Source organism: Vipera ursinii (genome assembly GCF_947247035.1).
Source record: "Vipera ursinii genome assembly, chromosome: 5".
Lineage (NCBI taxonomy): Eukaryota > Metazoa > Chordata > Lepidosauria > Squamata > Viperidae > Vipera > Vipera ursinii.
This window is the reverse complement of record NC_139518.1, coordinates 29,778,036-29,793,872: the sequence shown is the minus strand read 5'-3', so window position 1 is coordinate 29,793,872 and position 15,837 is coordinate 29,778,036. Positions and strand designations below refer to the sequence as shown.

Here is a 15,837-nt window from a genome sequence, read left to right as displayed (position 1 = left end):
CCTTCTATTTATTTTGAAAATATCAATTTGGCTTGACCCCCATTTCCCCTGTAGTTTACTCTGTAAGATAATTTTTTGAGATGGAGAACACATGCAACAAACACTAACCTTTGACAGCTTTCTTCTGCTATGGTGTTTTGCTTGAAAACAAGAACAACCCCAGTTGTCTTTAAATTATTTTATTCCGCTCTACAGTTTAATTTTACTTCTCAAGTCACAAGCAGCTGGATATTATTTTTCTTCAGGATATGCATGCTTTTCACTTCAGTCAAATGCAAATACATGCCCTGTTCTGTATGCTTCATTTCACCTTTTAATAAAATAGAAATAACTTGAAATATACAGAAATGTCTTTTTATATAATTTTTTCATAAAAATGTGTATAAAAGGTGTCATACCACAAAATAACGTTTTTATAAGCATGCTATACTTCTACTAGCAAAGATTTTTTCCTTGCCAGGTATTAATAGCAATAGCACTTAAATTTATATACCTCTCCATAGTGCTTTACAGCACTCTCTGGGTGGTTTACAAATATCAGCATATTGCCCCCAACATTCTGGTCCTGATTTTATTGACCTCGGAACGATGGATGGCTGAGTCAATCGTGAGTCAGTCTGGGTTGAACTAAAGGCTGTGGGTAGAGTTTGCCTGCAATACTACATTCTAACCACTGCACCACCACACACAACAAATCTAACTAGCCACATAAACTGAATATATTATGGGGCAATAGCAATATTATTGACCAATAGTTTCTCTACAAAAGAACAATTGGCAAGTAAAAGCAGCTAGTAGTAATATAAGTATTAATACTTCTGCAGATTTATTTGTGACACACACATAGCTCATCACAATATGCTGGATCTTTACATACCTCTGTTACATTCTTGAGATGATAACATGTTTATTACGCTTCCTATGCTTAGGAGTTGGCCTTTTGGATCATTGCTATTTTCCATGTTGCCAAAGTTTAAAGAATAAGCAATATGTACATAGTTAAATGGGAGAAATACCACTATTAAAGTTTATTTTTAAAAAGCTGAGAGAAAAATAGGATATTTTCTATTGGATATTATTTATATGGAACATAAAAGTGGCAATTTTTTACACAGATTATAATGCTTAGGTAATTCTAATCAAGCAATTATTCTGTGCAGTTCGAGAGCTTCTCAGTTTATGAAACTGATATTATATTCTAATGCAGTGGTCCCTAACCCCTGGTCCGTGGACTGGCACCGGTCTGCAACATGCCAGCAACCAGGCTGCACAAACAAGCAAAGCCCTATCCGCTGGATGCAGGCAGTACGCAAAACCACACACCCTTCGGTCCGTGGAAAAACCTTTCTCCATGGCACCAGTCCCTGGTGTTCAAAAGCTTGGGAACCTCTGTTCTAATATTTTTCCAAGGTTTAACTTTTTTAAAAAAATATTTTAAATCTTAGTTGTATCATTTACAGTGCTGAATTCGCATGGAAATTATTGATGACAAAATTAAATTTGAATTAAGCATGTTTGCCAAAAGATAAAGCTCACTCCAAGAATTCCATAAACAAACACAGGTAGTCCTCAACTTACAACAGTTCATTTAGTGACCATTCAGTTACAACTGTATTGAAAAAGTGACTTATGACCATTTTTCACACTGTTGTAGCATCTTCATGATCACATGAACAAAATTCAGATGCTTGGCAAATGACTCATATTCATGACAGTTGCATTATCCTGGGGTCACATGATCATCTATGACCTTCTGACAAGCAAAGTCAATGGAGAATCCAGACTCACTTAACAACCATATTACTAACTTAACTTCAGTGATTCACTTAACTGTTGCAAGAAAAGTTGTAAAATGGGGCAAAACTCAATAAGTGTTTCACTTAACAACAGAAATGTTGGACTCAATTATGGTTGTAAGTCAAGGACTACCTGTATATATGAGATAATAGCTTCAGCTTATAAGCATTATAAAGACTATTTGAGAATTGTTTATAATGTCCAGGCTCAGAGTAAAATTCAAAAATTGGTACAAACACAAATAGGAAATATTTTGTGAACATCCATGTTATTTTTATTATTATACATTTACAAACTTTTTAAAAAATAAAATAGGTAAACTTTTCCAACAATGTGTTTCTCCTATCAATAAAATAATACAAAATGAATGTATCCCAAAATTATGGTCAAGGTCTTCTGAGTATCATTGCCATATTTGTTTGTCTAAAGAATATTTTTCTTTTTCTCAACCACAATAGCCAATTACTTTTGATTAAATTTAATACTCCACTGAGTCCTACTCTTGTGCTATCTTCCTCTAGAGTTTCTACGGGAATACTGCTGTAGAGAATGGGATGTCTTTTTTAGTCCTCCGGTATCAAGGTCAGCAGCTGCTCATTCCTTGTAATAACTAAGAACCATTCTTAGGCAAGCAGAGATAAAAATGGGTTTTGCTAAATAACCTTTTTTTTCTAAAGAGCCCTATGTTCACCAATGCTATGCTAGGAAAATAGTGGACTGAGCCCTACTTGATTAATAAATCTAGCAACTAATTTTGATGCAATTCCCCCCACCCCAAGAATGTAGAATGGATACAAAATACAGCTTTCTGAGAATCTGTCAGCCTTTTGAGGTAGATGCTAGAAAACCAAAGTTATGAATGCTTATACTACTATTATTGTAAGGTTACAGTAACAAAGTTCTGCAAGTCTGAATGTGCTTCATCCATCCTTCCCTCACTGCCTGAGAAGTAGGGGTGTGTGTGTCATTTCTGTCTGAGACTGAAAGTTCTTTTACCTGTCTCTTGCTTTGGTTGCTGCTCTTCCTCCTGTTTGTTAGTTATTTCTACTACCCATTACAGAATTATATATGTGAATATAACTGCTTGGGATCTCAGAGAGAAAAAATTAAACAATAGAGCTAGGACTCTTCTGCCCTACTTCCCTTTTGCACCTCACCTTACCACAATTAGAATTATGCAAAAGAGTATATACATGAAACAAATAGAGCATGAAAATGTAATGAATTTAGTATTGTATGTATGTAACATGTATGTTAAATGTACCATCTATAGGAATTATTTCCTCTTGAATCATAAAAGCAGCCAATAGTTCCATTCAAAGCTTTGCTTCAAAGAGCTCTTTTCTAAAGCTGGATCAAGTGTTTGTTAAAATCTAAAGTGGATTATCAGAACATTGGCCACAGCTCACACTTCTTACGATTTTGTAATAAATTCATATTTTAGCTGCGGTGCCTTTTGTAGTTTTGCTTTCTGCAGAGAATTGGGCGGTTGTAAACAAAATGTTTGATTCATTTCCAAGTAAGAATTAAAAACAAGTTCTGCAACAAAGTTCAGAGATCTACTCTTAGCTATACCCCAGATTTTGTACTGGCTACTTTTTATACTTCATAATAGCTAAATTCTTGGGTCAAAATCATTTACAATATGACTTATGATGCAAAATAGGCTATCTCTATTATTGTTTTTAAAAGAACAAAAAGGTGATGCATGCTATTGGACTATATGTAGCATTTAAAGGTTCTTTATTCTTTATCTCTTTGGATAACATTGACATAGAACATCAATTAAAGGTGTTCCTATTTAACTCTCTCTGCTTGGATCTAAAATAAATCTTAAAGTCAAGGTGGACTCTTGAAGACTGTCAACATAACTATGATCAGTGCTTTTTTGTAAAAAAAAAAAAAGTGCCAGAACTCACACACATCGTACAACCCGCCTTACCTGTCCTACAAGGTTCCATCCAAAAAAGGTGCTGGAACTCCATTCTGGGTGTTCTATGACAAAAAAAAGCCCTGGCTATGATTATTTGGAGGGGTGGACATGCCAAAGAGGACAAAAATTGTAACTGTAGTTTCTTTTGGATTTTTTTTTTGAAAAACTCCCCAGTATAGCTTATTTCTTTGGAAACCTTTGGGGTTCTGATCAGTGGTAACTACAACCAGCCCTGCTTAGCTTTAGATCCAGTTCTTAACACCTGCTGAGATATAGCAGTGTTCATGTATAAAACAAAAATAACTATAGAATCAAACTGTTATCTAATACATCAACAGAAAATGTTTCTTTCACTATCCTTGAAACAAAGCACAATGCTTTTGGCTGAAATGGCTTATTTTTTTAACAATATTCATTAACTTATACTTCAGTCATGAGCAATGACATATTCCCAACCATACTGTTAACTCTGAAGAAATCAGAGTTTGTTATCTAATTAGCTCTACACCATTTACAATGGCATTTGGTTATGGATTTATTGTTACATGTTTTTAAAGGTTGAAAACAGATTTTTAAAGTTGTGGAAATGTATTATTATCCACCTTTCCTCTTTTTAATACTTTGAAGAGCCCTGTAGTTTCTTTAAATATTTGCACTATTTGTTCTTCCTCAAACAAACACTTTAAAAAAGGCCAAAGTAAAATGCATGTACTTAACTGTTAAGTCTGCAAACAATGTGAGGATTAAACCAAACAAAGGGTAAATAAGTGATCCAATAAACTGAATAAGAATTTCATTTTTTCTTTTCAATCTACTGTATAGACATGGGCTTAGTGTATTAGGAAGGCCATCTACCTTCATGCAACAATGATAATGAATGTTCTGAAAAATTCATTTGTCTATTAAGAAACTTTGCGTCCTTATACAGTTTAATCACTTACCATATTGCTTGTTTATATACCTTCTGTGCACAATTATAAGCAGCTTTCAGTCTCTCTGATATTAGTTGCATCTTTTCTTTAGGCCTCTTTAAACACAATTAATAGCAATAACACTTAGACTTATATACTGCTTCGCAGTGCTTTAAAGCCCTCTCTAAGCAGTTTACAAAGTCAGCATATTGTCCCCAACAATCTGGGTCCTCCTTTCACCGTCCTCAGAAGGATGGATTCCTGAGTCAACCTTGAACTGCTCAGAATCAAACTTCTGGAGTGAGCAGTGAGTTAGCCTGCAGTACTGCATTCTAACCACTGTGCCACCATGGCTCTATTAAATTAAAAAAGTAAAATTTGGAATAAAACTACATAAAGAACATTTGAAAATATATGAGGGCAAAATTTCACATAGATGTTATATTTTTATTCAGATGAAGATACAGTACGTTATGGAATACAAATAGAAAAACAGATTATTTTTTCTGTATTCCTCGATTTAGGAATGCTGTATAGATGTCTGAAATCCTGGAAAAAAAATCCCTCTCAACATTTCCTTCATTAAGAGCATATTCTGTCAATCACTGACGCTGGATTTATCATAAGCATCTCTTCTCCAAATGCAAAATGTGTATTACATTAGCTACACTATGGGAAGGAACTGTACCATATTTCCCCATAGGAAGTTTAAAACATACAATATGATTTCAATTTTTCTAATTAATATAATTATGATTCCACAAATGAGATCTCCTGTAGTATTTCATGGAAGACATTAACTAAATAGCTATTGTTGATTTATAATCTATTCCTGAAGAGAGCTAGCACCATTCTTTCTTTATAAATTAAAGAATGCACTGTTTTCTTGCTATCTTTCTTAAGCGCTGTGCTATAGTGTTTTATTCTATTATACCTCATAAATAACTGAATTCAGTGAAAAGTTTTCATTTAAGCATAGGAATGATAGAAAAAAAATATAACAAAAGCATAACTCTTAAAACCTCACAAAGTTAAGATTTAATTCCTTGTATTTAGAAAAAAAGATACTTGAATATCATATTGCATTAATGCAGCATTTTTTAATGTGGTATTCTAGGATATGGAAAAACAGGGAAAACACTGACATAATGGTAAAATATGGATTGAGAGAAATATGCCTACTACAAAAAGTGTAACTTCAAGAATAGCTCAGCTGAGACCAGATTTTTCCACATCTCTCTTATTTACATATGACACCTTTTTTTCTATCACTTTTAGGATAATCAGACACAAACAACTTTTTCATACACCCTCTTTTATTTGTTAAATATGAGTATCTACCCTATTTTATTTGTGGCTATCGTAGATCTCAAAACTAGTCATCATATAGGCTTTGAGTAAAGAATTGAAGTAAACTGTCAGATGTATAGATTTTTCACAGAACTGCTAAAATATGCGGATAGATCCTTTTTACTAATTAGCAGGAAGGCAGGAAGAATTACTGATGAGGCCATTTAGAATAGTAGCCAATTTAAATATCACAGATTGTTTATGAGTTCTAAATCTCCAATTTCAGAAATTTCAAAGTACCAATTAGTTGTATAATCTGCCAGCTTTTATAAATCACTCAATACTTTCATCCTCATGCAATTTGACATCATTAGAAATATTTCACAAACATGAGGTTTTCTACTTAATCTACAAATGCACAAAATGGTCACTTTACCTGCAACATAATTTTCTAAAGCTTTGGGCACCAGGGATTTAGCTGTTTTTAAACCTTCTGATGAGCATTTGCCTGCCTCTAGGCTAAGTGACTTTCTTATTTGTTTCAATACTTCATTGTCATCATGGATTTCAAAAGTATCTTCAAAACTGAACAGGTATTCAAATCTGCAAAAGAGAAAAAAGTAATAGAGGATACGTCCTGTAGAACGTAACTGCATTTTCTAAATTGTACATTAATGCATGCCCAAATACAATTATATTTCCTTGATTATTTCATAACTCAAAGACATATTTAAAACATAACTAGGTTCAGCTAAAGCTATACGTGCATTTGTGCAATTGCCATCTCAGCAGGTTCAAATGCTAGTTTTCCAATTAAAACACATTTTTCATACCAGGCAATAGGAGTTGATAAGCTTTTCTACCTCATTAAACAAGTTTGAAATTGAGCAAAAAGGAAACTTGGTTAGGCCAGAACCTTTTCTTGAACTAAATCCAAGGGATTTAAACGTCAGCAGCAAAATACATTTTCTCCTCCTTTCATCCTGATGATGAAAATAGCACTTAGGATAGTTCTTAACTGCTTTAAGAAAATCTCTTCTTGAAAAAATAATTTTAGTAGCCACATTATTAGAAACATTATAACATTATACTGCAATGTTTTCAGTATAATTTAAGGTCACCATGCTCTAGCTTTTCTAATTTTCTCTTGCTTTTAGATTTAATTTAAAGCAAAGTCAGTTTGAGTAACAAACAGTAAAGTATTAACACAATACTGGGAATGTTATCAAATTAATTTCATTCAAGGAAGAAAATAAAAACATATTTCCCCTAAAAGATTTCAGTCTGTTTTTCAATTGAATTGCACGGCTTATACATTGTGGTGGAAAGGTGGAAAGAATTCTGAACTCATTTATCTTGGTCTGATTTTTTTTACATCTCAAAAACCTGACACTTCAACTGGGGACTGTAGACTTTTATATTCACTTTGTGATGCAAAGTATTGGCTATTACCTTTAAAACTCTAAAGCCCTACCTGGCACAGGACTTGCTCCAAATACCTTCTTTTAAAGCTTGTCATCTTAAGAAACCTCGAAGTGTGTATTTTCTGTAATTGCCTCTGCACTCTGGAATGATCAACCCACCTTCCCAACTCTTCCCAAGAGGTCCCAACTCTTCTCACTTTTAGAAAAACCGAAAGACCTGACTCTTCTCCTGGACATTAGGGGGGCAGTTGAATGGGGCTCCCTCTCATTTGTTATGTGCTTGGTTGACATTTTGCAGTTGGTTCTTGTATATTGTATTGTTTATTGCAATGTGGGTTTATTTCAGATATTTATTTTTCCCCAACCTTAACCCCAATGAAATTATTGGGGAGATATACCCAACCAAATTCTTTATTTTAGGGAGTCCTGGGTCTTCAACTATTGAGAACTTTGGCTGATGGTTATGAGAGGAAACCTGCATTAGTTAGATGCAAAGATGTTAAAGGTGCTTCAGACCTGGCATGGGTACCCTTGCTGTATTTCTTGTCAAATATTTAAAGAGGTTGTGCCTGTTTCAAGGCTCAAATAGCGCTTTCTGTATTTTCCTCAGTAGTTCAGAGTAGAGTACAATATCCTTAAGGAGCTGCCAAAGAGTACAGCAAAGGTGCCCATGCTTGCCTGAGGTGTCTTTGCCAATTCAGTTTTCAATTCTCTGATCCTGTAATTCATGAGGAGTTAGCCCAATCCCAGCATTATCATCAAATTATGAGGCAATTACTGGGTTAGCCAAGCTGAAATTGAAGTATCACAGGAACAGTATGTTTCAAAGTATTCAGTGTCCAGTAAGTAGTTGTAAGTTAATTTAGAAAACATTGCTTTGGGCAATAATAAATAGGCATGGTATGAATCCTATGGTTCATTCTATTTTATGGTAATACAACCAGAATCTGTTTGTATTTATAAAGAGAATTACCGAAACATCACCATGCTTTGTTCTGATACACTAGGTCAAGATAACATTTGATGTCTTTTCTATTAAATAAAATACCTGGACAATTTAATATTGCTAAACACAATGAATTTAGGTCTAAATGACACCTTAAATTTGGGAAATTTTACCTGCAGCAAAAATTCTTGCAGCTGAATTTTCTTTTTCTTTATTTGTTCCAAAAATTGTTGCTTGCCTCTCTTCAGAACAAAAATGAAATTAAATGAAAAAAAGAATAGATACTATGGCTAAATAAACCATTTAGACTGGTATGGGGGTTCCCTCAGTGGCAATTATTACAGGTATCTTTGCATGCACATATGCTTTGGAGAATGGGAAAAGCTTTGGAAGTGCCTCTAGAAACTTTTCAAAGATGCAATCATACCAGTGTCTAAGCAGTAGGTTTGAAGAGCTTCTTTGCTCACTTTGAAAGCACCCTTCAAAACTGTTTGTTTACTGATATGAATCTTTCTTAAATTAGGAAAAACTCTGGCATTACAGAATTGCTTTAAGCAATATGAACCATAGTAAATCTTTTGCAAATTCAGATAATAGCAAAATTTCCGTAAGGACAATTCATTTTAAATGGAAGAGTAGTGGAATGTTATGTACAAGTTAGTTAAATAGAAAATACAAATAAGACAAAACCCATTGTATACACATTGACTTGAGTATCTGTATATAGGCATGTAAGACATGAAACCTGAAGACACAGTTTTGCCAGTGGCCTTGGGGGCGCCAGGTTATATGGAGCCCATCAAGTAGTTTGTGGAGAATTGTTGCTGGAGGGGGCGTTAGTGTATATTGGGTTTTGTATTTGGGGTTTTATTTCTGTAAGCTGCCTAAACTCACCATGAGTGAATTGGGTGGCCATGTAAAAATAAATAAATAAATAAATAAATAAATAAATAAATAAATAAATAAATAAATAAATAAAATATAGTTCAATCAATATGCTAAAGAATATTTGTAAGATTGTAACAATGGCTCCTATGATGTAAATAGGTAAAAAATAAAATGTAAAATTAACATCAATCCTCTCTTTCTAATGAAAATTACTATATCCAACAATTTACATTCTCTATTCTGGCCCCTAGGTTTTGGCATTATATAGCTGAGTCGTAACCATTTGATCTCCTTTGTCTCCTCTAAAATAATGTTTATTGTCATCAACACACTGAGAGCATCATAAACTCTCTAATATTCTTTTGATTGTAAGCCTATTTAAAAACAGGACTGATAAATAAATTAACAACTCATTACTGATGCCTAAAATAGTTAAAATCCATTTAATATAATTATATAAACAAACTTTCATAAAATAACAGTAAACACACTATTTCTACAAATAACAAAGCTATTCAAAGACCAGAAATTTGAAAGTCACAAATAAAATTGCATGAACTATCCAACTCTTTTTTTATGTTGATATACTTATGATTAATACAGTATGCCTAGTTAGCTTTCCAGTGTGCAACACAAAGGAAAAATGTGAATAAATTAAATTATTCTTAAATATGTTGCATAAGTAAATAAGCAACAAACTGTAATTATGATTATAGTTTGTTGCATATTTGGCATTTTTATTCAACTATCAAGTCCTTCCCAAGAACCTGAGATATTATTATATTTTAATTAGCATTTATTATCTTATCCCAGACATGTGAAACACAAGGCCCGGGGGCCGGATCTGGCCCGCAAAGTGGTTTCATGTGGCCCGCGTAGCCATCCTGGAAACAGTGAGGGAACGGCCCCCACTGCCTTGGCCCTGGCCCAGAGACCCTCCTTCTGCCAGAGACCCTCAGATCTCTCCCAGTCCTGCCCAGGCCCCCATAGGCACCCTTGAGGCGAACGATGTAGAGCTGGCCACACCCACCCAGTAGGCCATACGCACTCTAGCCACGCCCACCCAGTAGTCCACACCCACCCTGGCCACACCCACCCGGCCCCCTGAGGGCAACTGCAATGCTGATGCAGCCCTCAATGAAATTGAGTTTGACATATCCCATCATTTTAATATACAACTCAAGGGAACAAAAAGGTGCCTGGAGGCGGTTCAGGTCTGGATGGGGAGAAACAGGCTTCGTCTCAATCCCGCCAAGACTGAGTGGCTGTGCATATCGGCATCTCGGGTTAACCAACTTATTCCACCTCTAACGATGGGGGGTGAGGTGTTACCCCCCGTTGATAGGGCTCGCAACCTGGGCGTCCTCCTGGATTCACGGCTCAATTTTGAAGACCACATAGGAGCCGTGACCAGGGGGGCTTTTGCACAGGTTCGCCTGGTGCGCCAGTTGCGTCCCTATCTGGACCGAGACGCCCTACGCACAGTTACCCATGCGCTTGTTACCTCCCGTTTGGACTACTGTAACGCTCTCTACATGGGGCTGCCCTTGAAGACCACTCGGAGGCTTCAACTGGTGCAGAATGCGGCCGCGCGAGTTGTAATGGGGGTCTCCCGATACTCCCATGTAACACCTCTACTCCACGAGCTGCATTGGCTTCCGGTTGCCCTCCGGGTGAAATTCAAGGTGCTGGTTATTACCTATAAAGCCCTACATGGCCTGGGTCCGGGCTATTTGAGGGAACACCTGCTGCCGGCATCAAACGCCCTTCGCCCAGTGCGCTCCCACAGGGAGGGTCTGCTCAGGGTGCCGCCGGTGAGAGATTGCCGGCGGGTGACACCCAGGGATAGGGCCTTCTCAGTGGGAGCGCCTGCCCTCTGGAACCAGCTGCCGGTGGAGCTGAGAACTGCCCCCGACCTCCGATCATTCTGCCGGGGCCTGAAGACCTGGCTGTTTGAGCTCTCGGGCCCAGGCTGAGGAGAAATTTTTAATTGGGATTTTAAGTATACAGGGTCAATTTAATATTTTTTAATTTGGTTTTTTAACTTTTGTATGATGGATTTTTTAATTCCCTGTAAACCACCCTGAGTCCTCAGGGAATAGGGCGGTATATAAATGTAACTAAATAAATAAATAAATAAATAATACTCCTGCTTCCTATTTCCCTACAACAACCCTATGGGCTGGGTTGGGCTGAGAATGAATGGCCCAAAGTCACCCAGCTGGCTTTGATACCTAAGGTAGGACAATCTCCTGGATTTCTAGGCATCTTAACCATCCCACTATACCAAACTGGCTTTAAAATGTTTCTTATTTCACCGGAAATGAGGCAAATGTAGGAGAGCTGATATTTTGCTGCTGATATTTTTAAAAATCAGAAGTTCTGCTTACACAATATGTTTTAGTAGTCAGTCATAGTCTAGGCTTGTGGCCTATAAGAACAAGAAAATGTTCTTAGCACTTAAAACAGAATAGCAGTTTTGACTAAAAACAGTCTTGTGTTTAATTTGGCTTAATTTTTCCCCAGTAAGTTAGATTGTCTGAAATCAGAAGACAGGATAACATATCAATAACTTATTATTATAACTATAAAGATTCCTAGAACTGTTTAAGGAAGGATATGCCAGTGCACTGAGTGGGTTATGAAATGTACTTAAGACATTTTAATGATGTACTTAAGACATTTTACTTATTGAACTAACAACTAACTAACAACAACTTCATTATAGGATGTGATTCCTTTATGCTGGACCTTTTCACATACTTTCATTGAAAAATGTCTCAAACCCTTTCCATGTCTACCTCCCTTTTCTTTTTGTTTATTGTGGAAACCAAAAATTAAAAAATAACAAAAACATAAATTACTGAGTTTTCACAAATGTTGTTTTTGTGTACTTATACACTGCCTTCATTAAACAATTCCAATCAGTGAACAGAAGACTTATGACAAGCAATCTCCCCGTATTCATAACAGACATGGCAGTGAGTCCTCTCAGCAGGCAGTAGTAGCTTGCAATCTTCTCCTCAGGCTTTCCTATTGACTTTCTGAGGAAGCTAGCAGAGAAGATAGCAAATGGTGATCACATGATCGTGGGGAACTTGGTAAACAGTTGTAAATGTGAACAGGTTTCCAAGCACCCAGATCATCATCATGTGACTGCAGAGGTAGTGGTACAATGTTTTGCAATGGCTGGAAGTGCTTTATGGGCCGTAAAGCACTTTTTCTGAGGCCATCATAATTTCAGACATTTATTAAACAAAAGGTCATAAGATGATATGACCTATAAAGCACATCATTGTTTGGCTGCATTGCTTGTTGACAGTGATCTCAGCAGTCCTGGTTGTCATTGTTAATCAAATCCCACCCAATCATTAGGAAGGACCCACTCCAAACCATACCATTCCTGGTTTGGTCCTTCTCAGACCTGCACAAACTGCCTCTGCTTCAATTCTCCTCACCCAACTCACTTGCCCATCTCTCCCCTTTCTGTACCACTGTATTCCATTGCCATGTCTACCACCACCCTGCCCTCTTTGGTGTGAGTGTCATGTTCTTGCAGCACTAGAGTGCTGGGCTTTATGCTACTGTCCCCTCCCCATGGATTTTCCTCCTCTACTCTGCCTCACTCTCCCCTCTGGTAGACTTGCCAACATCCCAAGCTTCATAACATGGGGGCTCTGTCAGCATTGGGCTCACTTTTAGTCCTTGCTGCCACCACTTCCTGCTCCTCCTCCTCCTTCTTCATACTGGTTCTGAAGGCAGAAAGTCATGTGTGCATGCAAAATAGGCAACACCTATATTGGTATTGGGTGCATTGAAGCGCTTCCAGGTTAAAAGGATTGAATGGTGACATCCCTCTTGCCCGGAAGATGCCCAGTTTGGGGCTCCTTTCATATCCCCATTAAGTTGCCCACCAAAGTAGTATCCATCTCTCTATTTGCAGTCACCTGCTTTTGAACTGCTGAGTTGGCAGGGGCATGTGATGAGGGCTCACCCCGTCCCATAGTAGCAACCGGGTCTTGAATGTGAGCCTGCCGATCATTAGCCCAGCATCCTAATCTAACTTCCAATTTCACAAAAGAAATGATATACAGTACTACATTCTACACGTTTATGTGAATAAACTCTTAAAACTATATTTAAATAAAATTTTTACATTTTTGTACCTTTAAAGGTAAAGGTTCCCCCGCACATGCGTGCTAGTCGTTTCCGACTCTAGGGGCCAGTGCTCATCTCCGTTTCAAAGCCGAAGAGCCAGCGCTTGTCCGAGGATGTCTCCGTGGTCATGTGGCCAGCATGACTAGACGCCAAAGGCGCACGGAACGCTGTTACCTTTATCCCAAGTCAAAAAGACTATAAAAAGAATCCTTACTGCCACCTTGCGAAACCCATGTTTATATTGGTAGGCCCATCTTCCATAACATCAAAACAAAATCAAAACAATTCAGATATAACTTGAAGCCAAAAGATTCAGATAATCGCCCGGCCACCTTGTTTAGGGTGACTCGCTCACTTCTTAATCAGGAGGTGAGGGAGGATCCCTTGCAAGGTCGTGCCGAGGAATTTAGTCAACATCTGTCGGATAAAATCGCTCGGATTCGGACCGGTTTGGACTCCAGCTGGGCAGAGTCAGGCGATCAGGACACGGGCGGTCTTGTCAATGTTATCTGGGAAGAGTTTGATTCTGTGACCCCTGATGAAGTGGACAGGATTATGGGGAGGCTGAGCTCCTCCACATGTTTGTTGGACCCGTGCCCTTCCTGGCTGGTTTATGCAGCTAGGGAGAGGACACGAGGCTGGCTCCAGGCGGTTATATCTGCTTCTCTGAGTGAGGGTTATTTCCCCACCGTCTTGAAGGAGGCGGTGGTGAGACCTCTCCTCAAGAAGCCTGCCCTGGACCCAGCTGTTTTGAACAACTTTCGTCCAGTCTCCAACCTTCGCTTTCTTGCGAAGGTTGTTGAGAGTGTGGTGGCGCATCAGCTCCCTCTAGTCCTGGATGAAGCGGATTATCTGGACCCCTACCAATCGGGTTTCAGGCCCGGGTACAGCACGGAGACGGCATTGGTCGCTCTGGTGAATGATCTCTGGAGGGCGCGGGATAGGGGATATTCCTCTGTCCTAGTCCTATTAGACCTCTCAGCGGCTTTCGATACCATCGACCATGGTATCTTGCTGCGGCGTCTCAGGGGATTGGGAGTGGTAGGCACAGTTCTTCAGTGGTTCTCCTCCTATCTCCTGGGACGCTCGCAGTCGGTGTTGGCAGGGGGGCAGAGATCGGCCCCTAGGTCTCTCGTTTGTGGAGTTCCTCAGGGGTCGGTTCTCTCGCCTCTCCTGTTCAACATCTATATGAAACCGCTGGGTGAGATCATTCGTGGTTTTGCAGTTGGGTATCATCAGTATGCCGATGATACCCAACTTTTCTTTTCGACCCCAAACCACCCCAGTGATGCCCTCGCCGTGATGTCCCGTTGCCTGGAGGCGGTTCGGGTCTGGATGGGGAGGAACAGACTTCAACTCAACCCTGACAAGACTGAGTGGCTGTACATTCCGGCATCCCGGCACATTCAAAATGTTCCATCTCTTTCTATGGGGGGTGAGCTCTTACCCCCTGTGGATAGGGCTCGCAACTTGGGAGTCCTCCTAGATTCACGGCTTACCCTGGAAGATCATATAGTGGCCGTGACTAGGGGGGCTTTCGCCCAGGTTCGCCTGGTGCGCCAGTTGCGGCCCTATCTGAACCGGGATGCCTTGTGTACGGTCACTCATGCGCTCGTGACCTCTCGCCTTGACTACTGTAATGCTCTCTACATGGGGCTTCCCTTGAAGACCACTCGGAGGCTCCAACTGGTACAGAATGCGGCCGCGAGAGTTGTCTTGGGAGTTTCCCGGTACTCCCATGTTACACCTTTGCTCCGCGAGCTGCATTGGTTACCAGTTGTCTTTCGGGTGAGGTTCAAGGTGTTGGTTACGATCTTTAAGTCCCTACATGGCATGGGTCCGGGATACCTCAGGGACCACCTGCTGCCGGCATCGATTCCCCTCCGCCCTGTGCGTTCCCACAGAGAGGGCCTCCTCAGGGTGCCGCCAGTCAGGGAATGCCGACTGGTAGCCCCCAGGGGGAGGGCCTTCTCTGTGGGCGCCCCGGCATTATGGAATCAACTGCCGGTGGAGCTCCGGATGGCACCAGACCTCCGAACTTTCCGTCGGGGCCTGAAGACCCACCTGTTTGAAATAGCTGGTCTGGCCTGATGGGGGATTATGGGTTTTTAATTGTTTTTTAAATTTGTATTACTGTTTTAATTGGGCATGGGTTTAATCTTTTTTAAATTTTTGTATTGTCTTTTTTATATATGCCCTGTGAACCGCCCTGAGTCCCTACCAAGGAGAAGGGCGGTATATAAATCAAATAAACTATAACTATAACTATAACTATCTTTGACCTAGTGCTCTGGAAACTGCATTCATTTCCCAGAACCAGAATACAAATTTTAAAATAAACCCATTTACTTACCAGAGATGGAATTTTTATGGGGAATGATACAGGGGAAGTTTTTAAAATTCAAAAATAACTCTTACTGAAACAAAACACTATATCTATAACAATCTACAATTATTATGAGTTTTCATAAGAGCTTTTCTCTCATTTCT

The 15,837-nt window shown here is 38.9% G+C and overlaps 1 protein-coding gene across 1 annotated transcript; it reads right to left on the bottom strand.

Annotated features, from left to right (window-relative positions):
* Window positions 1-305: 305 nt before the first annotated feature.
* TFDP2 (transcription factor Dp-2) lies at window positions 306-12,934 on the bottom strand (the record flags this gene model as incomplete). The annotated part of the gene is given in 7 exon segments (XM_083364941.1): window positions 306-634; window positions 6,368-6,534; window positions 8,404-8,543; window positions 9,343-9,542; window positions 9,545-9,563; window positions 11,902-11,999; window positions 12,886-12,934. Coding segments are annotated over 7 exon segments (822 nt in total). The 3' UTR covers window positions 306-485.
* Window positions 12,935-15,837: the final 2,903 nt, after the last annotated feature.